At 35.4% G+C, this 27,692-nt stretch overlaps 1 protein-coding gene across 2 annotated transcripts; it reads left to right on the top strand.

Moving 5' to 3' along the window:
• Nucleotides 1–27,440, top strand: TMEM67 (transmembrane protein 67). Of its 2 annotated transcripts, none has more exons than XM_008922112.3 (27): nucleotides 1–89; nucleotides 1,501–1,594; nucleotides 3,007–3,106; nucleotides 3,554–3,623; nucleotides 3,719–3,793; nucleotides 4,952–5,014; nucleotides 7,359–7,513; nucleotides 7,631–7,739; nucleotides 9,348–9,434; nucleotides 12,483–12,548; nucleotides 15,434–15,590; nucleotides 15,968–16,091; nucleotides 17,306–17,411; nucleotides 17,913–17,969; nucleotides 18,071–18,169; nucleotides 18,643–18,741; nucleotides 19,092–19,178; nucleotides 19,896–19,995; nucleotides 20,097–20,236; nucleotides 22,507–22,647; nucleotides 23,115–23,195; nucleotides 23,672–23,788; nucleotides 24,984–25,100; nucleotides 25,183–25,287; nucleotides 25,535–25,637; nucleotides 26,641–26,783; nucleotides 27,236–27,440. In XM_008922112.3, the coding sequence occupies exons 1-27, from the start codon at nucleotides 33–35 to the stop codon at nucleotides 27,314–27,316; spliced, it is 2,733 nt and encodes a 910-aa protein (XP_008920360.2). In that variant the 5' UTR covers nucleotides 1–32; the 3' UTR covers nucleotides 27,317–27,440. The 2 variants fall into 2 exon arrangements, with proteins under 2 accessions (XP_008920360.2, XP_029815298.1); XM_029959438.1 differs by having other exon boundaries at nucleotides 3,554–3,630; nucleotides 3,723–3,793.
• The last annotated feature ends 252 nt before the right edge of the window (nucleotides 27,441–27,692 follow it).

The following is a 27,692-nucleotide window of genomic DNA, read 5'->3' as shown; positions in this document are numbered from 1 at the left end:
GTAGTTCCTGTGTATGTGAGCCAGGATACAGGATGGTTTCCAGTAATGGTGGGTTCTCTGTTACTTGTGAAAAATGCCCAGAAAATATGGTAAGTATTGAACTTTTCATGCTTTACCATAATAATAATAATAACTTTTTAATTTTAAATTTCATCCTGATTGCGAGTTATTTTTCATTAATTTAAAATACTTTTGCATTATGGTCTTTGCTTGGGAATTTTTAAGACCATACTTACAGGTATTTTTTTCAATTTAGAAGTATTTGTAGTAATTCATATATTTAATATGTAGTATTTTTTCTCAATTTAGAAGTGTTTATTATTATGATTTTGCAGGCATTTTTTCATTACAAATTTGACCCTGCAGACAAAATAAGATTTTAAATGTTAATTTCCTTCCACTGCTTTTTCTTTCTGCTTTATGTTATTCTTGTCCACACAGCTCTGTAAAATGTCAAAGATAGTTTTCAGTTCATAGGTATCTTATTTGATTATTTATACAAATCCTATGTATCTTTATAGCCCCGATACTTCTTTTTACTCCAAAATGAGCTGCTAGTATTTTGTTACTTTAATTACAAATACCTTTGTAGTTTGGTCAGTTCTTTCTACCATTCTTGACAAATTAAGCTATAATTTTGAGCACTGAGCCAGAGACACCAGGCTTAGCCAGCTTTTTCCTGTCATAGTAAATAGAGAAATATTTTTTTGTAGCAAATCAGCTTTTCAGGGTGAAGCCTTCCCAAATACTTCTCTTTCTTCAATAAGTATAGAACTCTTAAGAGGCCAGCTTAGTTGCCTGAGTTGGGTGTTTAATGGGTAATGGGCATTGTAGGTAATTTCCCTCTTCTTTGCATTTACTTGCTAAGTTAGACAAAGACATTGACAAATATTCTTTGGTGATTTGATCATTTGCTATTTCTTTCTCTTTCCTGCACTGGTGGTATTTGTCTTTAATCTACTGGCAAGGGTTTTGAAAAGATAGAATGATGATAGTGGAGAAGGGAGTAACATTTTGGGTTTTATCTGTAGTGCAGTTACTTCATAATATAAAGTAAGTGTGGATGTGAACTGTTTGAGTATGAACAAAATTCCATGCAATTATGTAAGCTGCTTAACTTAGAACTCCTCCATATCCATTACTTCCATATATTTATATGCAAATATGTCTATTATTATGTTTATTTATTTTTCTTTTTCCAGTGTAGGATGTCTATATCTCTTTTTAAACCTTCTACTTTTAATTAACTCTTATCTTCACTAAAGAGTGTGAGCTAACAGGTTCAGAAGAGCTGAATTTCTTTTTAGTCTGTATCTGCATAGGAATTGCTTTTACCAGATTGTTTAGCCTTTTATTTGTCTTTAAAAGCTTCATGAACGTTACCAATGTTTTATCTGAACACATTTTCTGTAACTAATGTCTGGATAAGGCCAATTCTTCACAGATATTGAGTGATGTCTATATTTTTGAAAATTCTAATAGTTTTATGTTTTATTTCAGAGCGGAGTTACTCAGGATGGGTGGAATTGTATTACTTGCCCTAAAGGCCTGACTTTGGAAGGCAAATGTAAATGCCCCAATAATGAAATATTAGGTAAAAAATTTATGCAAGTTATGAGATGATAGTACTTATTTTATATATTTGAGTTTACTAAGACATGCTCTTCTGTTAAATAAGAAAGGAAATTTGACGTATGTTTACATATCTGTTGCAAAAATTCAGCTTTCCTCTTGATCTTAATTGTCATTCCTGAAAGACAACAGATAAATCTGTACCATTGCACATTGCAATAAAAATTATTATGTAAACATTCCAAAAATGAATACTGATGTATTGCTTCCTTTAAACTTATTGGCACTGGATGGAAGCATTAAAATTGGAATAAAAACAATGTTATGAAGTATATAAAGCAGAAAGGAATTATATGTAAGAGTACATGGAAGAGAACAGCCTGAGCAAGCCAAGCAAACTGCTGTGTGTTAGTATCACTGGATTTCTTGCTCCCCTGAGACACACACCTGTATCTGTGGTTTTCTATGCCGTGCTTCCCCATAACTTTGCTTCTTACTTAGTTGCAGATGACTCTCAGTAGACAGAAGAATAATTTTAATGTTAAAATTGAAACATTAATTAGTGTTTGTGTTAATTATATTTTTGTTTATTTTGCATAGTTAAAACCTAAAAGCAAAGTACAGTTTTCATCAGGAGTGTAAAACATAAGAGCTCCTGGGACCCCTGGTTTTCCTTATTTTCAAAGACATGGCATGGATGTAATTCTTTGAATAAGTATTTTAAATGTCCACTTTAGTTACATTTCTAACAGAGTATGTTGGAGAATCAGTGTTTTCCAGATCATTAATTTTAAATTTCCTAGGAATCTGAAAAACAATGAATACCAGTCTTCTTCCTTAAACTTCATGAGAGTTACAAAATACATTCTGAGCTTTTATAGTAAAATGTTGAGAGCAAAGCTGATTCTGTAATTTAACATGCAGGAAGAACATTAGTATTGTCATTTTTTTATTATTTTATTTGGTTTGGGGTTTTTTTGTAATTAGACTTGAAATCTCTTGCTAAATGATTTAGTTGCTGGAAGATGCAGTTTTGAAACTTGAGATTTGTGACATTTGCATGAATCATTTCAGATGAAGTTTAATTATTTTTTTTCCAGTAATTTGTAAGCTTGACATTTTGAATTTTTGCTTTGCAGTGAAGTCTTGGTTTGAAATTCAGTTCAGAATTAATAGCAAAAGAACAAAAAAACTACACATGAAATGTTGCCATTCTCACTAAATTTAAGCTGCATGTGCATAGCTATACACAGTGTACACATACACACATAGTGGAAATTATTTGCAAGTTGTGCTCTTGATTTTTTCAGAATAAACTCTCTGAATTTATTGTAGATCTGCACAGACACTTGATTTTTCCACACTTTTCTTAATCTGTGTGACATACTGTGAATCGTGCAATTTTATCACAGTTGCTTTTCTTTTCTACTGAAGTGGAAAGAAGCATCGATGGCATCTTGCTTAACGAAGCATTGTGCATACGTTGTAATGGAAGTGAGCAGTCCTTCTCTGCTTCAGATGCATCGGGAAGTAGGTGGGTGTTCTTTGCCTTTTGTGATGATAAATTTGAACGGGTCATGCTCTGTTTAAATGGAACATCCTTGAGGAATAGTCTGTATCTTCGGGATGACAGTTTCGAAGGCAGTGAATTGGAAATTGTCAACTCCATATCAAACTCTGTTTCGTGCTCACTGAAGTCCTTTTATGACCAGCAGCTTGGTTTGTTTGTCTGGCTTTAGTGTGACTAGAAAGCAGGCTTTGAATTGGAAGCAGAAATAGAATTCTTATTTTGATAATTAACTATTTGGTTTGTTTTCTACTTCACTGATAGTAGAAACAAATAGGTAATAACTTTGGAATTTCAGAACTAGGGAAGCCGCTGACACTGTTATTGGGCATGCTATGTAATCAACTTTCACTAAGTAGCAAATCTCATACTTAAGTGCATTTTAAGTGCATTCTTCATGTTTGTGATCCATAGGTGTGTAAGATGTGAAAAAACATTCATCCATGTAAGCAAGTCTTGTGACTGCAGCAGCCCAAACATTCTGGTAAGTTGAATGGTTATTATATTGAAGTTCAGCAGAGAAAAGTTATTTTGACAAGTGTGTAAATTTCTATTTTTTTATTCTTTTATTTCTTTCAGACTGGGGGATTGTGTTTCTTTGCTCAGGAAAGTTTACCCCCAAAGGGAGTTGCAACTGTTCGTTTTGCACAGCTAGTGAGTATATTTATTCTAAAACATTTTTAAGCTCTCTTCATTGTTTACTTTTAGTAAATATTTTAAATTCCAATCCTGAAAAAAAAAAGGTGGTAGTTTGTTGTCTGATTTGCATCAAGATAGAGTATAGGTATGGAGACCAGGCAAGCACTGTTCTAACAGAGTAAGGTTTTAAAAATTCATGCCCTCTTGGAAACTGAAAAAGAGAAGTAATTTACATGACTTCAGTATCAAAACAAGTAGCATGTGGTCTTTTGTATTAATTGTTTGCATTTAAAGCACACTCTTGTATCACAAAAAAATGCTGAAGAGTTTTTATTACTATGTAAAATTGGTATTTATGTAAAACATTTGAAAGAACATATAAGGATTGAGCTTACATCTTCATCTTAGAGCTTATAGAAGAAAATGGACATCTCTAAAGTTTGAAATTCTGTATGAAATTGCTGAACTCTTGAATTGGCTAATGAGTGAAAATATGTTCTATGGAGAAGAATGAAGGTATTTTAGCTAATGAACTTTTGTTGTGAAATCTGCTCACAATTAGGACCATTTTCTGAATTCAGGAAATGCTATGTGGTTAAGAAATGTATTTTACTTCCTAAATGAATGGATTTTAAAGGCTACTGCTTGAAAGAAAGTAAAAAGCAGTCTTCAGTTTTCCTGGTATCAAATAATGGTCTTGCTTCCTGAAAATGCCATTTTGTAAGCAATATTTTATTGAGAATATGTTTTTTTGATGGCTTACAGTATTTACAAACACTGTTTGGTTCAAATGTAAGTTGTTAAAAAAAACAGGTTGTGAAATAATTAATTTGGTAAATTTGGTCCTGAGTTAAATTTACCAACTCAACATCTTACCCTTGAAATTGCTAGTACTTGCATTGTGTAAGAAAACTTCTTTGTCCTCGAAATCCATATTGAAAGCTTAAATATTCCATCTTGTTCTACATTTTGTCTAATTTAGTGAAGTGAAGGAAATTATTGCATTATGGTTGTGTTTTGAACTGATATTGTTTGATTGAGATATTTACAAAGGACAGAAAGCTCTTAGAAAAAAATAAGTAGCATCTTTTGGCTGACTTAGTTTTCCAGACTGTTACATTATGGATAAATTGTTGTGAACAAAGACAGTGAAAAAAAGATCCTTATTTACAGGGTATAACACTGACATCTGCGTGGTTTCTGAAAAACCTACAGTCCTCAGCCTTTGCCTGTTGGGTGAGTTTCATGAACATTTGCAGTTTGATTTTTTCTATAGAAGTAGAACCCTCTATAAAAGCATGGCACTTTAACTTTTGGAAGTCACCTTGCTTATTTTTAAATAATATTGAGGACAGTCAATGTTAATGCAAGTTAACAGGGCTGGAATTTTCACAAGATGAATGGGGTTAAAGAAGAAATCCCACTTTAGTCAGCAGTATGTGAACTGTCGCTGAGCATATCCAGGAAGGGATCACTCATAAAATTAACTTCTTACATATTCAGTATTGATTGGCACCTGGTCTTTACCTCATATTTGACTTTTGGTTATTAATTTTGGTTTGTGATGTAGAAGGATCACCATAGAACCATCCTTTTTAGTTTTGCTTTGCTTTGCTTTCTGTATGCAAGTGTTATTTGCCATTATGTTGCTCTGGGTGACAGTAAACATGGGTGGAAGAGTGGGTGCAACAAGAGAATCACAGACACTTGTGAAGGGGATATGCCTCTGCCTCTTTTTTGTACCAACTCTGTTATCACACATGCTCCTTTTCCTTCTGCATTCCACTCCTCAAAATCAGATTTTAACTTCTCAAGCCCTACTTTTTCTTCCAATCTGTCACATCCCAAAGGGTTACCTGGCCTACTGGTCTCTCAAGATCACAATAGTGGATTTGCAGAATTCCATAATACACAAGCACACAGAGCCTTTATTTCCTACATTTCCTTGTTAGAGATTACTACAAATAGCTACCAGTAAAGTGAGTATACTTACAATTAATAAAGCAAGTATATGTGTATTCCAGTGGTAGCAGCAATCAGTAGTAGCAACAAGCATATATTTCAATATTACAATCTACTACAAAATGATCACTAGTAAAGCAGCAAATATGCTTAGGATCAATTACCTATATGCATGCCTATGTATATATATTATTCAAAATAGTACCAGTACCATACTCACTAAACCACACCCAGAAGTGGGGCCTCAAAATTGATGACAGTGAAGTTTCACTTCAAAGATGATCCACATTGCAGAGTCTGGAATCAGCCAGGCATCCCCAGCATGGTCTGATAACTTGCCTAGGAGAGCTCATAGAAAAGTTTGTGTAGAGGACATTCTCTGTGTGTTAGAGAGATTGAAAGAGAGAGACCACAGGCAAGGACAGAGGTCACTCTCCATTTTGGGTAAAAAGTAAGTAATTTTTGTATCACAGAGACATAATGCGGCATAGGACAGCACCACCTGGAGCAGCCAAAAGATGGTGGTTTATATTCTCTCAGGCTAGTTTTTGTTTTTTCCAGACTGTTTTTGTGCTCTTTCATCTACAACAGTCAATAGCAGTTGCTAATTCCTACTCTTTTGGAATGTTTTCCCTCCTCTAGAATCCTTTTCGTGCTTCCAGATGATAAGTTGATGTTACAGTTCCTTGGTTTTGTGCTTATTGATGGTATCTCACGAGGTCTCTGATGTACCAGAGACATTAGGTACCCACCTGCACTTCTCTAGGATGTTTCAGATTCCCAGGCCTAGTTCCTAGGATGGCAGGTGTTCTCTCACTCAGTGTCTCATCAGACTCTTGTTCAGTATTTTCCCAGATCATCTTTGTGGCTGCTCCCATCATCATCTGGTAAACACAGCTCTGAGATGTATTCTCCTACTTGTCCTATTCTTTTTCACCGAGACTGTCCTCATTGCTAACATAAGTTTGTCCTGTGTGTCCTCAAGCTGCTCAGCAACTCAGAGGTGCTGCCTGAATGTAATGTGCAGCCACGGATCTGACCCAAACAAAGGGAGTAAGGAGGTGGCAAGTTAGCCCTAGTGCAGTGATCACTGCACAGAGATGCCAGGCATCACCTCTGCCTAGCACTTAGCACTGGTTTGTTTGCCAAAACTGAACAAGGTATAGATACAACATAGTTTAGGAACAGCAGGATAGAAAAAGTACTGAAACTGAAAAGAAGATATTTACAATACATGCAACTATAGTTGTCAGTCTGAGCTCTTTGATGGAGTCATCTTTGTCGTATAGCCAAAGCAGTATTAAACATTTTGATTCTTACTTTGTTTTCTAAATGCAGATTTTGACATTTCTGTCACATCATCACATCATAGCTGATGCAACTAAAATAAACTGAAAAAGAGAGAGTATTGATTTTACGCTGCCATCTGCAGACCTATAAAAATATGATACCTGAATACGTGGGAGAAAATACTAGGTGTTTACAAAACAAAATTCCTTTTAAGTGAAAACAAAGGTTTAGGAGTGGCTTCTTAAAAATAGCATTAATTTTATGATTGCCTCATCAAAAGGAGGGGTAATTAAATACTTTTGTGTGTTCTTGTGTTTCTACACTGCAGTTGTACTCAAATGTAACAGCATGCCAAGCTCTTGGAAATATGTGTGTGATGAATATGAACTCACTGAGTTCTTCAAGTACTGATGCCTGTGGTTTATTTCAATATATTTTTATCGGTACAGCAAGACTAGGCATCAGTCATTCAATAGCCTACTGGTAAGTTGCCTTTTCCATAACTTTTGGTCTTTAATAGCATTTTATGGAAATTATTCTAAATGTTCTTTGATGAAAAATATTATGTTTCTTTAGAGAAAACATTGTAATTCTTTTCAGGAGGCATAATCTTCCATGGCTATATTATGGTGATCAACCAGGATTAGCTTCTCAAGTGCTTGAGAAAAATCATTTCCCTACAACCTTCAGTTTTAAAGGAAGAGATAAGGTAAGTTTTGGGTAGTAGACATGGGAAAGCAGACATTAGGAACAAGACATAATCACATAGAGAGGCTTAGATTTATTATAGTTGTGACTCTACTAAAGATATATTTTAGGCAGTCAGTGTAACAGAACTCACTGTGAGATCTTACGGAAGAAGGCGGCGCTCTTTGTGTAAAATAATGTCTAGTAAGATGATTTTACTGACACTCACACATTTGCTTTGCTTATGCTCTCATACCCACATTCTCATAAGGCCAAAATGTGCTTGTCTGAGTGGTCTGACCAGGATCAATTGTGTGACACAGAACAGAGGATGTCAGCTATTAAGTGTTCATTGTGTCCCCAAGGTCCTGGGTTGGCAGCAATGGACTAGTAATTAGACAAATCTTTTATACCCCTTAGGAGTTACTAGTTGTTTTGCCACTGTCCTTTGCTTCAGTCTTATTTACTTCAGTCTTCATAAATCTGAAGCAAAATTGGTTTTTGTCTTTTTTCCTTGTTCGAAATGCATTAATCCTTTTTTCAGTTTTCCTGGTGAGATAATTGGAAGAAGCGGGATATATGTGGTGTGTTGTAACTTTGCTGCCACCCACCTGGGATACCAAAGTGCAGGGTCTTTTGCTGACAATTTATCTCTGCCACGGTTTTATCACAACCCATTTCTCAGCTCTGTTGCTGGGAATAGTGTTCTTCATCATTGTTATGTGGTGTTTACCCTTTTTTTTCTGTTGCTTCTGTTGTGTACACACACATTGCTCTCCCTACTTCATTTATACCAACTGTAATATTTGTTACAAATCTCTACAAGCTGAGTTGTATCAGAGATGGATTCAGTGTATTACTCCAGGTTTTTCCTCTTCCTACAGTGAGTTAGGAAAAAAACAAACAACAAAAGAGGTGAGAAAACCAAATCATTTCAGTGTTAACAAAGCAATATATCTATCCCTAGGAGGGATGGACTGCTACAAGTAGATTGTTAACTGGCACAGTTTTATGAAGGAACCAAATAGTAAATCAAACAGTGAAGTGATTTATTTTACAGATTCACTGTAAAAATAGAATAACTGGAATAGTTTATTCAAGTTAAGCTAATCACAGAAGGTAAGTAGTGCTAGTGATAATCTGTTTGTCAATTATACTGCCAAATTTATCGAGAGTTTTCTTAATGACTCAAAAATAAAATCAGTCTTTTTCAGCCATATTCTAAAAGGCTGTGTTTTAAGTTAAACAATGTTGCAATGCTGCAGTTGTTTTAACAACTAAAATACTCGTTATTCTTCCTAACACTGAAAGTCCTGGAGGCCCTTAAGGTCCAGCATAGTCTACATTAGAAATCTGCATAGATTTTTGATTAGTTCAGGGCATGTCTACCTGTGTCGAAGTTCCTTTGGAACTTTTTCCAGTGAAGCTGTAGAAGTATGGTAAAGTAGGGAGTTTTTTTGAAAAAGATAACTACCAAAACCAAGATTTAAAACAAAATCAAAAGGGAAAAAATTGAAGGATTATGCTGAAAGTTTCAGGAAGCATAAAACGATGAGATAGCATTCTCTTAAAACATGTATGTCCACTTTAGGTCAGTTTAATTGTTTCTTTATCTTTTTTTCATCATCAGGATGTGAAGCTGCAATTTATTGCAGCCTCGTTTGATGCAGCAGGAAACTTTCTTAAATGGCAAAATTTGGAAGGAGGCATCTTACAGGTATGTCTGATTTTAGTTATCTTTCCTTGATACCATAACTTTCTGATTGCCTTTAGTCAAATTAATACAAAAACCAAAAGTTTGGTTACTACACTAATGACAGTTCATAACTATAGAGCTACATTAGGGAAAATAGCCCCTGATTCTTGATCAGTGATCTCTACAAAATGACAGGTATAAATTCATCGACGTTGCCTTCATCCATTTTACCAATATAAATTTTGAACATTGGAAAGATCTGAAAAATAATGCTTGTCACTTAAAACCAACCATCTCTTTCTTCCTTTCAGCACAGTTACCCATGTGTGTAGTTTCTGATTAGACCTCTTTTGCTTGTTGAGAAAAGTGTATTTTTTAGCTCTCAGTTCGCATATATTTATAGACGATTGTGGCAGTTTGAGCCACATTAGAAATCTAAAAATTTAATTTCTAGGCTCCCCCACCCCTTCCCACAATTTATCCCAACACCGAAGAGAGAACTTTCAGGCCAGAGGCTTCTGTAGGGGAAGTATTTACATTTATTTTACACAAATAAATACTATACAAACTAAAGGCAACTATATATATATATATATATATATATATATTACATTTCTATTAGTCCTTTTAAGTCCCTCCCTTTAACTTTAGTCCAGGAGAAGCCTTTTCAGGCTGGGAAGTAACCAGTCTCTCCCTCGTGGGAGTGTTCAGAGCCCAAACGCTCCCCCCCTCACCAAGCTCCAGCTGTTGTGGAAGTTTTTCCTCCTCACAAAGTCCAAGAAGATAGCTGTGAGTCTGTCCTCTCATACCTTGGTTCCCTGTTGCTGTAGTGTAGCTTATCACAGTAGGCGTTTGGAGTCTTCATTCCTCCAAGTCAGTTTTCGGCTGCCCCTGGTCAGCTTCGGCAGGCAACTCCCGAGCCTCTCTCTCTCTCTAGCCCGTCTCCAATTTCGCCTGGGATTCTTCTCCCAAGCACCGAGCTGTTTTATTATCAGCCCATCCACTTGGCTCTGCTTCAAATGCTGAGCCTCTCCTCCACTTTACAGCAGAGGGAAAGAAAAGGCCCCCCTCCACAACTTAACTGTAGAAAGGGGGGGGAAGAGGGATTGACTGCAAGGCCTGCCTCTCTCCTCTTACCTCAGGTGCTGTGAGTCACATCCCTCACAAACACTCACTCTAAATGCTGCCTTTAACTCTGGCCTAGGCAGAGCTGGGGGGCCGCAGGGCTCCCCTCCCCCCCGGAGGGGGGAAGAAGGAGCCCAGCCACTCCCTGGCCTTCTCCACCTACACGCAGCAGACACCAACAGCAAAACTGCCAACAGCTTCTCTGCTGGGTATATATGATTTTTCAGCAGAAGCGAACAAGACGAATGGTGATTGGCTCTCCAGGGAACTCTGTCCTGGCACCCAGTCACCTCTGAGCCCCTGTCTCTCGGGGGGGGCACCTCAAACCATGACAACGATTCTATGAGTATGTCCCTGTTGGATGTTGTCACCCGCTTGCACACATTGTGGGGGTAACAAGCAAATCAGTGATTTTGTCACTGTCAAAAGAGGCAGGAAACCTGATGTACTGCCCCATTTTATTTCACTTCTCTTTGGATTTTTGTTTGCTTATTTCTTTTGGTTTGAAACATAAAATGTACACTTTGGCCAACATCTGCCTGTCTTTTTCATAACAGAAAGTTATAAATACTTGCTGGGAGACTTTATATAGAAATGGGGAACACTGGCTAGAAGATTGACAGTACCCTTGGATACGCTACCCTCAGATTTCAGTGGTACACACAGACATTCTACTTCAGCAGTACCATGCTGTTTAGATAACCTGTAAAAATTGCAAGTAAGCAGCAAGTAGAAAGTGCAATAGTAAATTAGCTTATCACCAAGAGAAATGGGCAGCTGCAGCACATGTTACAGAGTAGAATTTGTTTAGCAGTCTAGTGGTGATCTAAGCACTCTCAGTATTTCCCTTGGCAGGCAACAATAGAAACACTAGCAAGAACAATTGGGAATTCTCTGTCCCTTTTTCTAGGCTCTTCATGTCATTCTTGGAGTGTGTCACTTCAAATGCCACAGTGTCTACAGAAAAGCAGCTGACATTCAGGATTTAAATAGTGACTGCTGTTTCTTTTGTTACTCTCTCAGGGTGAACCGTCTTGTGTCTGCCTCTCCAGTTTTAAGGAGAACTAGTGTCTGAGAGAACAGGTTACTAAGACAATTACTATGCATAGAAAATTATACATTCTGAGGGAAATTTTAAGGTTCATTAGGGCATATTAATTTTCTAAGGCAAAGAATTTCATAGCTATCAAGAACCAATAGGAAAGGAATATCTTTTCCATTCAAAGCTTCATTTAATGTAATAGGTTGTGTGTGATGATAAGACATCACAGTGCTAAAGCGATCTCAGTGCATAATTGTAGCAATTCCCAGAATTCCAGTTTCGCACTAGCAGAATTGTGGTTTATATCAGTTTAGACTTGATTTTCATTTTGGGAAAATGGCTATGCCCTTTGCTAAATGCCATGCTAATTTAGTTAGAATTTGGCCCATTTTTTCTAAATTCAGCTGAATCTGCTGTTCTTTGCAGAAAATATAAGTGTTAGAGTAAAAAAAGGGAAAAAATTCTGTTACTTGCTGTAACTTTAATCCTCTGATAATGCCAGCTTAAGAGAAATAGTGTAATATGAATGTGGACTCCTTTTCTTACAGGATTCTTGAATTTAGCAGAAGCCACTAATAAAGCTTGAGGCAGCACAGTGCATTGAACATTTAGTCCTCAAAAAGATTATTCTTGCCTGTTTGGATGCTACTGTCCACAGATTCAGTGGAACTTAAAAATGCTGTGCAAGTATGAATAAGCTAAACCAACATTTTAAGAACACCAATATTATTGCAATAAATAATCATGTTTACTCTTCAAAATATTCCTTCTGTTAAAAAATAGAACAAAATATCTTTTGTGAGAACTGTGAATACATAAACTGCTTGAGGTACCTGTAAATATTTTTCATGTGAGAAAATGATAATTTTGAATTGACTTAATTATAATTATGATTTGTTCAGCTTTGTCCTGATACAGAAACTAAATTGGATGCAGCTTATACATTTGGAACAACTTACCAACAAAGTGTAAGTAAGATATAAAATGCTATTCTAAATTTTGAGTCAAGTTGCTTGATACATCATTAGTAATTCAGTGTATATTGAAGGTCATCTGCAGTTTAGCCATAAGCTGCAACATGAAGTTCTTTCTTGTGAGTGGTGCTTATTTTAATTTTTTTTGTTGTTGACTGAAATAAGTGGGGTTTTTTAAATCGTTTAACTGTACATCACAAAACTTGTGAATTACATAGCATGATCAAAATAAATTAAACTGGCATTTATATTAGTGAGGTTGCTGACTTAGCAGTGGAAGAACACAATGCCTGAATTCTGACACTCATATACTTTGCATTATATCTTCTGATTTTCCTTTTGCCACCTTTGGCCAGGTTTCATACAGAAAGAAGGCAAATCCCATCATGCCATGCCTATATATTATCCCTGTTAACTCTTTAATGTGTGCCCTGATTTTAGTGATCTCAATACAGAGAGAAGGCCGAACAGATGATTCATCAAAGAGGTTCTTTAGTTGTCTCAACTATGGAAAAAAACTATTGGAGTTTTCACACCTGACTAAACAGCAGGAAGGAAAGAGGGGATAGAGCAGTGTATACTTATATGCTAAATTCAGTCAGCCACAGATGGTTCTGCCAACAATAAAGTATCATTGATTTTTGTCACTTAACATGTTAAATGGGGAGGTGATAGCCTCTTTGGCAGGGGGTGGTGAAAGAAACATATTTATTTTTATAAAACTCCCTATGTGTGCACAGCATCTCATACCTATATATTAATACTGTTTATTAACTCATCTACATTCAAAACCATTCCCCACATTATGTGTTGCAGTGCAAAAATACATAAACTCTGGCTGCTACTTGGGTGATGTGAAAGTTTTGGTAGGGTAATACAAAGCTTTAGTCTGTGAAATCTAAAGTGTTTACCAAATAACATTGACAAGTGTTAAATATTTTTACTCTTCCATATTGTTTAATCTTGTTTAATCCATATTTCAGTATTTCAGACAGAGTGAAAACATTTTCTCTTTATGATCATTGAACTAGTCAAGTATGGTTATTTTTTTTCTGCTCTTTAAAATGTTATGTATTTGATATATTGAGTTTGTAGAACTTGTTAAGTATTACTAACTGTTAATATTACTGGGTTTGAATATATACACCAATAAATAATAATTTACTGAGTATTTTTTAATGTAACTATTTTCATGAGTTGCAATACTTTTTTTTTTCTTTCCTACAGCTTTGGAGAAAACATGGTTGACATGTTATATGAGTATTTAAAGACTTCCTGGTTGTTCATATATGCACCTACTTTCATATTTAATTTCTTCACACAGTCCTGGTGGTTGAGGTAGTCAGGGACCTCAGGAAGTCATCTTGTCCACTCTCCTGCTCAAGCAGGGCCACCTAGAGCAGGTTGCCCAATATCATGTCCAGATGGCTTTTGAATATCTCCAGGGAGTGAGACTCCACAGCCTCACTGAGTAACCTGTGTCAGTGCTTGGTCATCCTCACAGTGGAAAAGTGTTTTCTGATGCTCAGAGGGAACCTCTGGGCCCCTGAATTGGATTTCAGTTTGTGCCCATTGCCTCTGGTCCTGTCACTGGGAAGTGCTGAAAAGAGCCTGGCTTTGTCTTGTACACCCTCCCTTCAGATATTTGTACACATTGATAAGATCTCCCTGAGCCTTCTTATTCTGGCAGAAGTCTCAGCTTTTCCTCATAGCAGAGATGCCCGCATGGGGCTATATCAAGTAACTCCATTACTGGTGAGCCCAGAACCAGATTCAGTACTCCACGACTTTAGCATTTGTGTGTCTTGACTTTAGTGTTTATGCTGTTTCAAATTTTATGCCTGTGAAGTGTGCTAGGATATTTTTTCCTAATCTGTTGAAAAACATTAAAATCTTCATTCTCCGCATTGGTCATTCTAGTGAATTGCAATAATTTCTAAGAAGTTTGTATAAAATCGTTAGTACTTTGTAATTGCTTGCAATAGCTGGAATGCCTTGCCTGTCAGAACTTCAGTAGAGTGTTTGACACTGTTTCCCACAGCATTTTCATGGAGTAACTGGCTGTTCATGTCTTGGATAGGTATACTCTTTGCTGGATGAAAAACTGGCTTGATGTCTGGGCCCAGAGAATGGTGGTGAATGGAACTAAATCCAGTTGGTGGCCAGGGGTTCCCCACGGCTCAGATGATCTGGATGAGGGGATCAAGGGCACCCTCAGCAAGTTTGCAGATGACACCATGTTGGATATGGGGTGTTGATCTGCTGGAGGGTTGGGAGGCTCTGCAGAGGGATGTGGACAGGCTGAATCAGTGTGCTGAGGACAATGGTATGAGATTCAACAAGCCAGAGTGCCACGTCCTTCATTTGAGTCACAACTCCATGCAGTGCTCAGGCTTGGGGAAGTGGCTGGAAAGTTCTCTCATAGAAAAGATGTTTGACAGCTGGCTGAACATGAGCCAGCAGTGTGCCCAGGTGGTCAAGAAGGCCAGTGGCCTATATCAGAAACAGTGTGGCCAGCAGGACCAAGGCAGTGATTGTCTCCCTGTACTCGGCACTAGTGAGGCCGCACCTCAAGTGCTCTGTCCAGTTCTGGGCTCGTCACTACAAGAAATACATTGGGGTATTGGAGCAAGTCCAGAGAAGGGCAACGAAGCTGGTGAAGGGTCTGGAGCACCAGTCTCGTAAGGAACAGTTGAGGGAACTGGGTTGTTTAGCCTGGAGAAAGGGAGGCTCAGGGGGGACCTTGATGATTCTGTGACTTTGTCTTCTGTGAAGAAGTGGGACAGATTGCACAATAGTTTTGTAGGGAATGAATCTGCAACTCGATAAAATAATTAAATCGCTAGTGATCTTTTTATTTTAACTTTTTTTTCTTGTAGTGCAAAATTTCAGTTTCTAAGATTTTATTGGATTTTGCTAATCCAATCTTTTATGACCTGTTCCTTGAATATAATGATGACAATGGACAACAACATCTTTGGGCCGTGCCAGTTTTAAATTTGAATCTTCAATACAACGAAAAGTTTGTTAATCAAGGTAAGACTGTCACAGTAACATTTCTTTGAATTTAAGTAATCTGAATAACTTTAAACAAATAATTTATATTCATTACTATTGCTAAGTTGTTTTAAAGATACCACAACACACCACAACTTGTTTCCATTTAAAGAATTTAATACTTTATGGGCAAGTTCTGATAGTTTAAGTGTAAGCTTTGGTTGCATACACTGTTCCCATCGATAGTATGCACAAATAAAGTAATCTCATTTCATTATGTATTTGTTTAAATTGAAAATAAACAATTTTATATCCTCAACAGTTCTATGTGTTATACCATTATATGTGTAATTTCTAGTAGATTTCTTTTCTTTTTTTGTGCTGAATTATCTGTGTGAAACTATGTTTTTTCAAAGGTACTAATATGAACAACTGGCTTTTGACTCGTCGGTTTTTTTTGGTGGATACGCTTAGTGGAAAAGAGACTGACTTGGGAAAACCACCAAGGGTAATTCGGATTGCTAGCAAAATAGCAATAAGGTGATTCATTCATATAATATATAGTACATAGAAAATAAAACCAGTATTGCACAGTCTGCATTTTATTGGCTCAAAAGAAAGTTGTTTTATTATGTTGTTGCTAATATGTCTAATATATAACATGTGCTTCTTTCTCCGTTGGCTACGTGGAAATGGCATGAATTTCCATAGGTTGTTCTGATGAGTGAGTGAGAAAACATTGACTTGTGGTATAGGTACAGTGGATCAGACCATGTTAGCAGGCATTCAGTCACCTCTTAGAAGCAAGCAGGTGTCATCGGGAAAGACCTGAAAACTCTGTTAGTTCTTTTTCAATGTGTGTTTTGCTGGCTATACAAGGATGTTATTTCGTACTCCATATTCTTTTTTGCAGTATTTTTACAACCTGTTGCCTATTCTGTTATACAATCCAGAGTAGGCTTGTAGTCATTTAACTGAAAATGTGAGACTGCATATTAGGCTCATTACTGATGGTTAATCTAAGCTGGAATATATTTTGAAAGAAACTTTTTTTTCTTCTTTATGTGATGTAATGTCTTCTGAGATGACTGCCAAGAAATTGGTATCTTCCTTTTCTTTCAGCTCTCCTTCAACTTATCAGTTAAAAGATTGCTGAATAGCACTGAGTACTGACCCATACAAGTAATAACCTTCTCAGAATCACAGAAAATGCCAAGTTGAAAGGGACTCACAAGATCATCGAGTCCAACTCCTGGCCCTGCACAGGGCCATCCCCAAGAGATTAATTTAATATACTGACTCCATTTACCGAGAATTACATATTACATCATTTCAAAAGATAAGGATTAGTTTATGTATCTTAGAAGAACACCCTTCCATCCCCTTCAAGAAAAGGATAATGCCAGAAATTCAAAATACACATAAGAAAGGTCAATCTGTAATGTTTTGAGAAAAATTACTTTATGGAATTGGCTTCAGTTGCAGCTATCTTAATGTCAGTAGGCAGGTAAAGATTGTTTCAGGTATTTTCTTACAAATAAACAATCCTTCCCAGCTTTTTCTTTTTATATATTTGTGTACATGCCTTTGTACACTCCGGTTGCTTTTAAAATGTGAAGTGCATGCCATTGGGTTTGAAACTCACATTTTATTGATCAGATTGTTCTGTTCTCTTAGTATTTTCTTATTAGTACAAGTTTCAATGAATGCTTTCGAAGCACTCATTCATTTAATCATACTCTGTATTTCTGCAGTATTCGTCTGGTATCCCATATGCAGAGAGGAACTATCTACCCTCCTCTAATTACTATTGCTTACACGGATGTGCTTGTCCAAAACCCTGAAATCCAGAGTGTGATGGTGAGATCTTTGTGCTATCTTAATCAAATTGATTTGGTAATCATACTTTTAGGTCCGTTGGAATTCCAGTTTTCCAGTTGAATGAACATTTTGGTGCAGTTTCTAATTCTGCTCTTAAGTTTTCGCTAAAACTTAAGCCTTTTAAACAAAGTGGTTAAAAGGATTCTCTTTTTAATTTATATTGAGTCTATTTTAACTTAAAATAATTAGAGTTCAAAGTTGGTTGTATAATGCTAAATTAGGCTACAGTTCAAATAAAATTATATGCACAGAAAATAACAGGAAAAGTATTCTTTATGCAGTACACTGAAAGCAATAATTTATGCAAGGAAATGAGTTTTTGTTTAAAGCAATGGACTAAGAGGAGGTTGTTATGACACAAACATCTCAGGTCACCTATAGTTTAATTTAAAATAAAATTGTGAAAACTACCACTGTCTCTAATGGTTGTAGCATTTCAGAATTTCTATACATATTTACTTTTTGCATCTTAATATTCAGGTTTCATTCTCAGTCAATTATGAGATGGATCAGTCAGAGGCTCGGATTCAGACTGATGTAAGTTGCAATTCCCTTTAATTTGTTGATTTAATGAATTATTAGCTTCTATTTTTTTGCTTTTTAAAAAATATCTGCAAATAATTTTTCATTATTTTCAGGTCGCATTGGGTGTGTTGGGTGGGCTTGCAGTGTTATGGTCCCTTCTCAAGACTGCAGGCTGGAAGAGGCGTACAGGAAGCTCTATAATTGACTTGCAGGTATAAACAGCTGGCAACTTCAAAGGGGACATTTCTTCCCCCCTTTAATGAGACCTTGCTATGATTCCCTGTGATTATAAGTATTCTGTTTCTTAAGCTAACTGAAATAATTTCTAGCCCAGCTGCATAGAGCTGTGCCTGGGAGTTAGGTTCACTTCAGGAAATAGGTTTTTGCATTTTTTTTTATTCTGATATTGTCATTCAGAATATGCTGTTGGTAAAAATAAAGGTATTTACAGAGCTATTCTGATCAGTTGAGTGGACTTAGTTTTCAAATTATTTCGTCTTTGAACAAAGATTAGCATTTAGAAGTTTCAGACAGTGAATATACCATAAATATATGACCACAGTAGAAAAGCTTTGCTCAAGGCTCTAGACTTTCCTGTGTGAGCTGCATAACATTTTATATAAATGTATATATGCATTACTTAATTAGCTTTACAGATCTCTACAGTGTGTTTTTATAATTGCAGACAGTTTTCAAGTTCTTACTATTTTATGCTGGAGACCTTGCCAACGTTTTCTTTATCATCACAGTGGGCACAGGGATTTATTGGCTTGTATTCTTCAAAGTAAGTGTTTTTCCAGATTTGAGTGCTACGAAAACCTATTAATATTACATATATTTTTACATGAAGATTAATTTTCTTTTTTTTTTTTTTTTCTTTCTGGTCAGACTATTGAGGCAAGTTCTATATCATATTCTGTTTTGTGTGCTTAAATTTTGTGTTCACCTGTTTCTTTTCCTTAGGATTCATTGTACTTACAGTCTGCTTAATAGTCACTTAAAATATTTTACACATTTAAAATGATTTCACATTAAATATTGATCTTTTTCTGCAAAAGCTTACTCACTTTTAAGCACTTACTGTGTTTTTACATATGCCATGTGCAGTGTTTCAATATAACTTCTCAATTACAGGCTCAGCATTTTGTCTCTGTCCTTTTACCACTTCCATCTCAAGAAGAAGATTTTGTTACATACGTAGCATGTGCATTTAGTTTAAAGGTAAATATTTTTTTTCCTCACCATTAAATACATGTTAACATGCTTCTGTATATTTTAATTAAACTTGGTTTTAAACATCTTGTACAGTTCATTTTATTAGTGTATAGACATAAACAATTATGTTCTTATAATAATTAAGTAATTTTCCCGTAGAAATTTATTTTGTGGAGTCATAATAGGGAAACAAATGTCTAAAGAAGATTGTCTATGAAAAATCATTCTTTCAAGGATAAAGGTCTGAAGAAACCCAAATAAAATAGCATCGTATCAAGAAGAAAGTGCTTTCTTTTGAAGCAGAATATAAATGCTGTCAGTTCCTGATTAAAAAGAAGATGGATTCAAATAACATATTCAAATATTTAGAATTCAGAGATCATTGTTCTGTCTTCATGGTACATGCAAATATTGTATTAGTTGTGGGTATTATATGGAATTCCATTGGAATTCATAATACAGGTTAATATGTTATGAGGAAACAGTTTTTTAGAATTTGTTACTTTGCTGTATTTTGTTTGTCATTTTGGACATCATCACATGACTTATCATTATTCCAAGCTTTTAAATTAAAAAAAATATCAAAAGTTGGTAATAATGTTGCTGTCTCAAGTCTAGTCACGACGTTATTTGTTATGTTTAATGAATGCAATGATTATTTCTTCATCTTTCATGCTATTGCTGTCCTTACTTGTTATATTTCTCCTTTTTATTTTTCCTTAGGCTCTGCAATTCTTACAGTTGCTGATTTCACAACTTACTGTAGATATTTTCTTTATTGACTGGGAAAGACCTAAGGGCAAAGTTCTTAAGGCAGTTGAAGGTAACTCGAACTGTGCTTGTTTGTATAAACAGCTTTGATTAAATTCTGGTATTACTCTCAAGTGTTAAATTTCAGAGCTTTATTGTATGTACTCTTTTTAGGTGAAGGTGTTATTAAAAGTACTGCTGCACCTGTGAGCATATGGAGGACATATTTTATAGCAAATGAATGGAATGAGATTCAGACAGTGAGGAAGATAAATCCCCTCTTTCAAGTGCTTGCAGTTCTTTTTTTTTTGGAGGTAGTATAACTACTATGATGAATATTGTTGTTGTTGTTGTTATTTATTTTTTATGATTCACAGTCAGAGTGTAACTTGAGAGTCTGGTTTTTAATTCTTGCATTCTCTAAGGTGACAGTGGATCACCTTCAAGTTCACTTGAAAACATGTAACTTAGTGAAATAATTATTTTAACGCATTTTTTTATTTTATATGTATGGATAGGTCATTGCAATATTTGACTAAGGAAGACTTGAAAAACCCCCAACCTTTAAATACCCTAAACACCCTTATTAGTTTTATTTGGTTGGGGTTTTTTTTAAGGTAATGAGTTACCCTAAATGGCTTAAGAGACTGATAAATCTGTGTACACACTCAATTCTTTATTGCCTACTAGTTCCCTCCCATCACAGCTTACAGCTTTGTTTCTGGTTTCCTTCCTACGGCAGTATGCCTTCAGTTACAGCTTCAGGGTATGTGAGAAATTGTGCTTTACCTTTTAAAAAACATTTTGGTTTGCTTCTTCTGTAGTTTAATAGTTACTTCTATTGTGGGGAAGTATTCTTAAAGCATGTTGCATATAGTTGTTTATGTGAGGTTCTTCTACATATGTTTAATACTTTTACTCAGTTTTATACTTCTGTTTTTAAATTTTTCTTTTAAATTAAATAAAATTAAATAATATTAAATACAGTAAAATTAAATACAGTAAAAAAACCCAGACTTTCCTCATTCACTACATCAGCATTTTTGCTGTTGGTACCTACAGGCCAGGACCAGCTTAGGTGCCTTGTTACAAGAAAAGAATGTTAGAAAAGAGAGCACGTATTCTTATTGCACTCTTCAACTACCTGAAGAGAGGTTGTAGTGAGGTGGTGTCAGTCTCTTCTCCCAGGTAATAATCAGTAGGACATGAGGAAATGATCATGAGGAAATGGTCAACCCTCCACAACTGTATTTCTGGTGCAGCTTCAGTTTTGAATGATTTTCACCAGTTAAGTGTTTCAAGACATAATGTTCATCTCATCTTTTTATTGTGGACTTTTTCCAGATTTTTAGTTTAAAATAGATTCAGCCATACAGATAGTGGAGGGGAAATATATTTCTATTCAATAGAAACAAAAAAAATGAGTTTCTTATAGTTGCAAAAGACATGAAAAATTTGTTCTAACACTGGAATATATAGGACCAAAGAGCTGAAATTTGACAGAAATAAGATCCCTATGCAGTCCAACAGTAGAATCCTGTGGAGTTTTTCAGTAAAAACCAATGTTGACTTTTTGTGAGATTGTGCCAGGGTGAATTTATTTACTTATTTACTTTTGGTCTGTGTTTGGCCCTGCCACCTGTGAAAGCTTTGCTCTTTCCTTGCCAAGTTATGGGAAAACAAGCACTGATAAACGGGAAAGTTGTCCTTGAAGAGAGCTTCTTGTATAAACTGTTTTAATTGGTATTCTGTGATTGGCTAGTTGTCCTCCAAGGTCGCTTGAAGGAGAGATTGAGGAGGAGGAGGAGGAAGGCTCGCCCCCAGACTCAATTAAGAAAGACCCCCAAAGCATACTGCGCGTGCGTGAGGGGGTTTCCGAAGTTCTCATGCGTGCGCAGAAGAGGTGTACTTACATAACTGGGAGGTGGGGCTGAGGGCCTGGGCTGGGCAGTGCTGGCCACACCTCGGAGGTTGTGGCCACTCAATTAATTGTATAAAGAGCAGATAGTGCTTTCTTGGGGGGAGCTAACTTCACACCAAGGACAACGTTGCCTTTTGGCGGGGACGCCTGCCAGTTTGTGAACTTACTGACTCTCCAAGGATGCAGCTTCTGCTATGGGTAATTATAGGTATGCTAGGTTGGTAAGATAACTTTATGGGCAACAACTGGGTAACTGGGGAGGTCGTGCTGGGGTCTTATTTCTCTCCTCCTTCCTCCCTTTTGGGTTCGTTCGTTTTGTTGGCCACCTTTTGGTAATAAACATTGGTTTTTGTTGAGCTTGCAACGGTGTCTTGGATTTCAAGCTTCAATATGTTTCGAACCCCTCCCTAATACAGAGATTTAGCTGCATATGTTTTTAATTTATGTATCAACACATATATATACAGTTTATGTTTGTAATGTTTCTCAGTAATGACACTGGATCGCACAATTGAGCTCTATCGTAGTGAAAATGCTACTATTCCTAGGTGCGTTTTTTCTAATTTTTTTCTTACTTCCTGCTATGATGGGAACAACAGGATCCTAATTAGTACTATTCATTGCCTCCTATTGTTTGTTATATGGACCTTCTTACCTCTTCAGGTGGTAGGGTTTTCAAACCTGGCTTTAATGGATGCTTCTTCCAGTCTTACAAGAAGCAGTGAGAGCTATGTAGCTCCTTGGAGCCGCATTTTAAGATTTGGTGTGTCTGTTGCACTCTGGATAGCCATTGCCATCCTACAGGTATGTGAAACACATGACATACTGAATTACCATTTTCAGACTGGTTCTTGGAAGCTAGAATATATCACTAGGACAATCATGCTGTTTATCATAGCATTGGGTGCATTCTTAACTTCTTGTTTAGTTGCTTTAGCATAGTACACCCTTTGGATTCAAAATGAACCTTCTGAGCTAGAGACATCTTACTTCATAGTCAGAATTTTAAATCTCTCAAAGATGTGAATTTATGCAACTACTTTGTTTTATTTTAAGCAACTTTCAAGGATCTCACAAGTTCAAAATGAAAAGCAGGTTATTGCTACAACTTTACTTCTTAGAAGAAGTATGTTAATCCCATTTCATAAAGGTCAATCCTTCTGACAGACTACAGAATTCTGTCATTTGTGAGTGTTAAACTGTGAAATTAATTGCTTAATAAAGTCAAATCTGGTGAACTAATACAAGAAAATTTGGTTGATTTATTTCAGGTTATATTTTTTTCTGTGTTTTATGAAAGATTTGTTGAAGATAAGATCAGCCAATTTGTTGACTTGTGTTGCGTGAGCAATGTAAGTATTTCTTTGTGTCGGTTGTACAGTGGCATTTTAAATTGAATAATGCCCAAGATAGTTTTAAGAATATTAAATAATATTTATTCCATTAGTTTAATCAGGTAGTATTAGCTAACAGCCAAAGTCAATGTTTCTTTCGGCTCACTTTATTGGTGAACTCTGCAAGATTTCAGTTAAACTTTAATTTGAAAAGGGTTCTGGAACCATAGGTTTATGGCTCAGTGGAATTAAGTAATGATCCTTGCTGTTGATAAACTAAACTTGAAGCTAGTGCGTGTTTTAGCTACATATAGATAAAACTGATCAGTAAAAGAGTTACTAAATATTTTTCTCCCATGTTTATTTTGGTACTTACCTACTTTGTGTATGTGGAAGGGCTGGCTGGGCTGGCTGATCTTCATTGTGAATTCAAAAGTTCAAAAATAAAATTATAATTGTTAATTAAAGTATTCTTCTCTTCCCCTACCTCTTAGATTTCAGTGTTTCTCTTGTCACACAACTGCTTTGGTTATTATATCCATGGTCGCTCAGTGCATGGACATGCAGATACCAATATGGAAGAAATGAATATGAACCTAAAGAGAGAAGCAGTAAGTAAAATTATTAAAGTTTACACCTGCTCTGGTTATTTATCTTACATAAAAACCCTCAGACCTTTGCATTGTGGAACTGCAGTTGTGCATTACGTTACACCAACTTATGTTAGGCACAAGATAGCAGGTGTTGGTATGTAAATGTATGATTCAATAGTTATTTTAACTAGCTGTTCATCTTCTTCACTATCTCCTCTCGTTACTTCTTCAGACTTCAAAGATATGAAATTCCTGTTTCTCTAAAAAGTCTTATTTATTGTATTTAAGAACCTTCTTTTTTAATATTCAAGCTTTTCATAAGATCATGGCCACATTCAAAAAGTTGCATACCAAAAAAGTTTCATAAAGACACAAATCTGAAAAACTCCTAATAAAGAAACATCTGCTCCACCAATAAATTCTTTTATTCCATCTCTTCTACTATGGTGATATAACTTCTTCTTTACAGAAATTAATTTCTATAAGTATTTTTTCTAGTTTGTCGTATGTTGTATCTTTGGTGCAAGATCAGGCAAATGTAAAATGTCTAATATATGTTCAGAGATTTTGCACTAAATGCCATATCTTGCATCTTTTTAGTGACAACTAAGAAGAAAGTACCTTAGACAAAGGATATTGCTATTTTAGTGATAACTGGCAGAAAAAAAACATAACCATGTGAAAATTAAATCTCAAACACTGAAATATAGAGTAACCTTTTAACAATGTTTTTGACTTGTGTGTTCCAATAATTTTTTTCCTAAATGCTTATTTTAATATAATTTTGGGGTAAACAGGGGTTGTCAAATTTTTCAATTTTTGGGAGTTTCTGACATTTTTTTCAATGTGACCCGGAAAACATATGGAAAAAGTCATGAATCCAAAACAAACAACCAAAAAAGGCAGGACAAGTATAGGAAAAAAATAATAAACCTAAAGCAAAGGTCTTCCGAGTGAATATCAGAAGATACATTAAAAGGTAATGAACTGAACACAGTTGAAAAGAGGAATATGACTTTGTGACAGCAGGGGTCAGGATTTTATGTCTTAAGAAAATGTTCCTGTACTAGAAACAAGAGTGCAATGGATTCAAATACTTAGAGTTATTAAGTGCTATGTATATATGAAAGAGAGGAGATGAAAAGCTTTTGACTTGTTTTGGGTCTATGAATGACATTAATAATGTTAATTTATAATTGCTTTGATTGTATAGGAAAATCTGTGTAGTCAGAGAGGTTTGTTACCGAACACAGATGGGCAGACATTTCAAATTTCCATTTCAAGAAAAATGCGACTGCACTATGACTGGATTCATGAAACCCTAACAAGAGTGAGTGAAATACTGGTATTCTTTAAATGTTATTTAAAATATGTAATTTTTCTGCTGAAGTCACAGTCATGTTATATTTCAGAAACGTGGTCCTGCAAGGCTTTTGGAGTCATCTGCAAATACCTTCGAACAGAGCACAAGGGCATACAACACCATGAACAAATTTCTCGGTTCTTTTATTGATCACGTATGTATATTGACATTCCTATATTAAGGAAGATATCGTTATACTAAGTAGAGACTAAAAACTGTAAATCTGAAAGACAGTAAGACTGCTCTTAAAAACAACAAACCCTTTTTTGTTATGTATTTATTTTTGTCTTGGAATAGACCAGTTCATTCATAAAGGTCTAAGTAGCTGTGCCTCACTTTGTAGAAAGCACTTTTTCTTTGAAATCATGAAACAAGAAGTATCGTTTTTCTTTTTCTTATAGGTTCATAAAGAAATGGATTATATTGTTAAAGATAAGTTGCTGCTTGAACGGATTCTTGGCATGGAGTTCATGGAACCAATAGAGAAAAGTATTTTTTATAATGGTAAAAAGATTTGTGGTATTTGTACTGTTTTAAGTGTCTAGGTTTCTGTGTAGATTTCTTTCTCAGGATTTACAATCTGAACTGGACTTTACAGCAGGAGGGATCATTAAATGACCCGTTGTGAGGGGTCTCTATATTTAAGAGAAGTTCTTTAGGTTACAGAAATCCTATTTATAATTTGCTGTTTATCTGCAATGTTTTTTCTTTTAGGCAACTGAAAGGATACAGTTCATAATCATAAACACTGATAGAAATATATTGTTTGATATATTGTTTGTTCAGACTCTCATGGTTCCCAGAAGTTCAGATATAAATCAGGATTTCATGGCAGTAGGACATATGCAATTTTTAATGAAAATACACTGTTTCCAATCAAACTTGTATTGGACATTTTTCTGAAAAAGTACTAAGAGGGGAAAGAATATGTTTTCTATAATTGCTTAAGTGTTCGTTTTTAGAAATGGTGCTTTTTGATAAGATAAAGAAGTGGATAAATGGTCTAGAGCACTTTGGCTATGAAAAAGGTATTTTAAGCTTAAAAGACCTATTTTTTGGGGCACTGTTAACCAATAAATAAAGATAATGCTAAGCTCTGAACCTCCTCCTAAGTAAGGCTTTAAGCATATGTTTTTATTATTTTGTTGAGTTGGGGCCAGAGCTAACAGTTGCTAGAAGTTTCAGGGACAAGACAGTTACCTCTGTTTGTTGTTTAAAACTACCTTTTTAAACAATCTGAGATTTCAGGAGGGAATAGAGTTGCGTGTGGTAGGCAGGTTTTTCCTGTTGTTTTCCACCAGTATTGCACCATTTTATAAGTGAAAAGGTTTGTGTTATTGTTCAATAGAAGGACACAATTAGCTTTATGTTGCCACAGAATGTCATAAACTAGCTATGGCTCTGAGTTCCCTTTTTCTTACCAGCTTTCTCAGCATGGACTGAAGAACTTCACAAACTTGCAACTCACAGCAATAGTAATTTTTCAAAAAATATTTTTGTTTTGTAGATGAAGGACACACTTTCATTGATGTTCTCTACTATGGAAATGAAACAACGCTGCTCATTTTCGATATCCTGTTTTTCTCCGTTGTGGATCTGGCTTCCCAAAGTTTTGTTTTAGCAGCTATTCTGACATATTTGCAACAAGAGGTAAATTTCAGCTTAAGAACAAAGTAATATTTTTTTAAATATGGGTCACCTTGGCAGTTTATACAGTTAACTAGATAATTTAAGCAGTAAATTAGCAGTATGCAGTGACAGAAGATTATACTGAGAACTTATAAAATAGTTTTTTGATTTTTTTTGTCAAATAGGCTTGTGAGAAACTAATTTTGTTCACATGGCTGTCATGAATAAAGAGGTTACAAATAATTTTCAATAGAAAACACAAATATCTGTTAAAATTAATCACACATAATTCTATCATACTTTAGGGTGGAAGGGTAGAAGAAAATGTTTCAAAAATGCTAAAGTTAAACACCTAGTTCACTCATATTATTTACAATTTAAAGATAATACGAGGTTATTATTTTATGTTTGATACTGAAACATACTGTTTTAAGTATTTCCTCATTCATACATGTTTTCTAAAATGTTCTTAGATATTTAGGTTTATCCGTAATACACTTGGGCAGAAGAATTTGGCATCCAAAACCTTGGTGGATGAAAGATTTCTCATTTAATTAAGAAGATGAAAAATTTCGTTGAGGAGTTAATTGTGGAAATGATGTCCATGATCGAAGCATCTCTGATCTGCAGATTAATTGTAGAGCACTTTTCAATAATAATAATGTAATGGGTTTGAAATGTGTTGGGTTTTATATTGTGTAGTAGTAAGCTTTATTTTTCTGTATTTACAAATGTATTTTTAATTTGTGAACACTGAGACATAGGCCTTTAAAAGGAAATGTACATGCAAATAAGACAGAAGTAAACTTACTGTAGTTATTTTTAGAATAAGATAACAATTATTTATTGGCTTTTGATAATATATGGACCAGTCACTTTGAGGCAATAATTTGAGCATCGGTTGACTGGAGAGGTTGTCAACTCTGAAGT

Source organism: Manacus vitellinus, unplaced genomic scaffold (genome assembly GCF_001715985.3).
Source record: "Manacus vitellinus isolate BGI_N305 unplaced genomic scaffold, ASM171598v3 scaffold_1_pilon, whole genome shotgun sequence".
Taxonomy (NCBI): domain Eukaryota; kingdom Metazoa; phylum Chordata; class Aves; order Passeriformes; family Pipridae; genus Manacus; species Manacus vitellinus.
This window is presented reverse-complemented; position numbering and strand designations above follow the sequence as displayed.

Coding starts and splice junctions, on each gene's coding strand:
- TMEM67 (XM_029959438.1), top strand. CDS start 33: ATGGTTTCCAGTAATGGTGGGTTCTCTGTTACTTGTGAAAAATGCCCA. Junction 25,101..25,182: donor TTCATGAAACCCTAACAAGA/GTGAGTGAAATA, acceptor GTTATATTTCAG/AAACGTGGTCCTGCAAGGCT. Junction 25,638..26,640: donor GAAAAGTATTTTTTATAATG/GTAAAAAGATTT, acceptor TTTGTTTTGTAG/ATGAAGGACACACTTTCATT.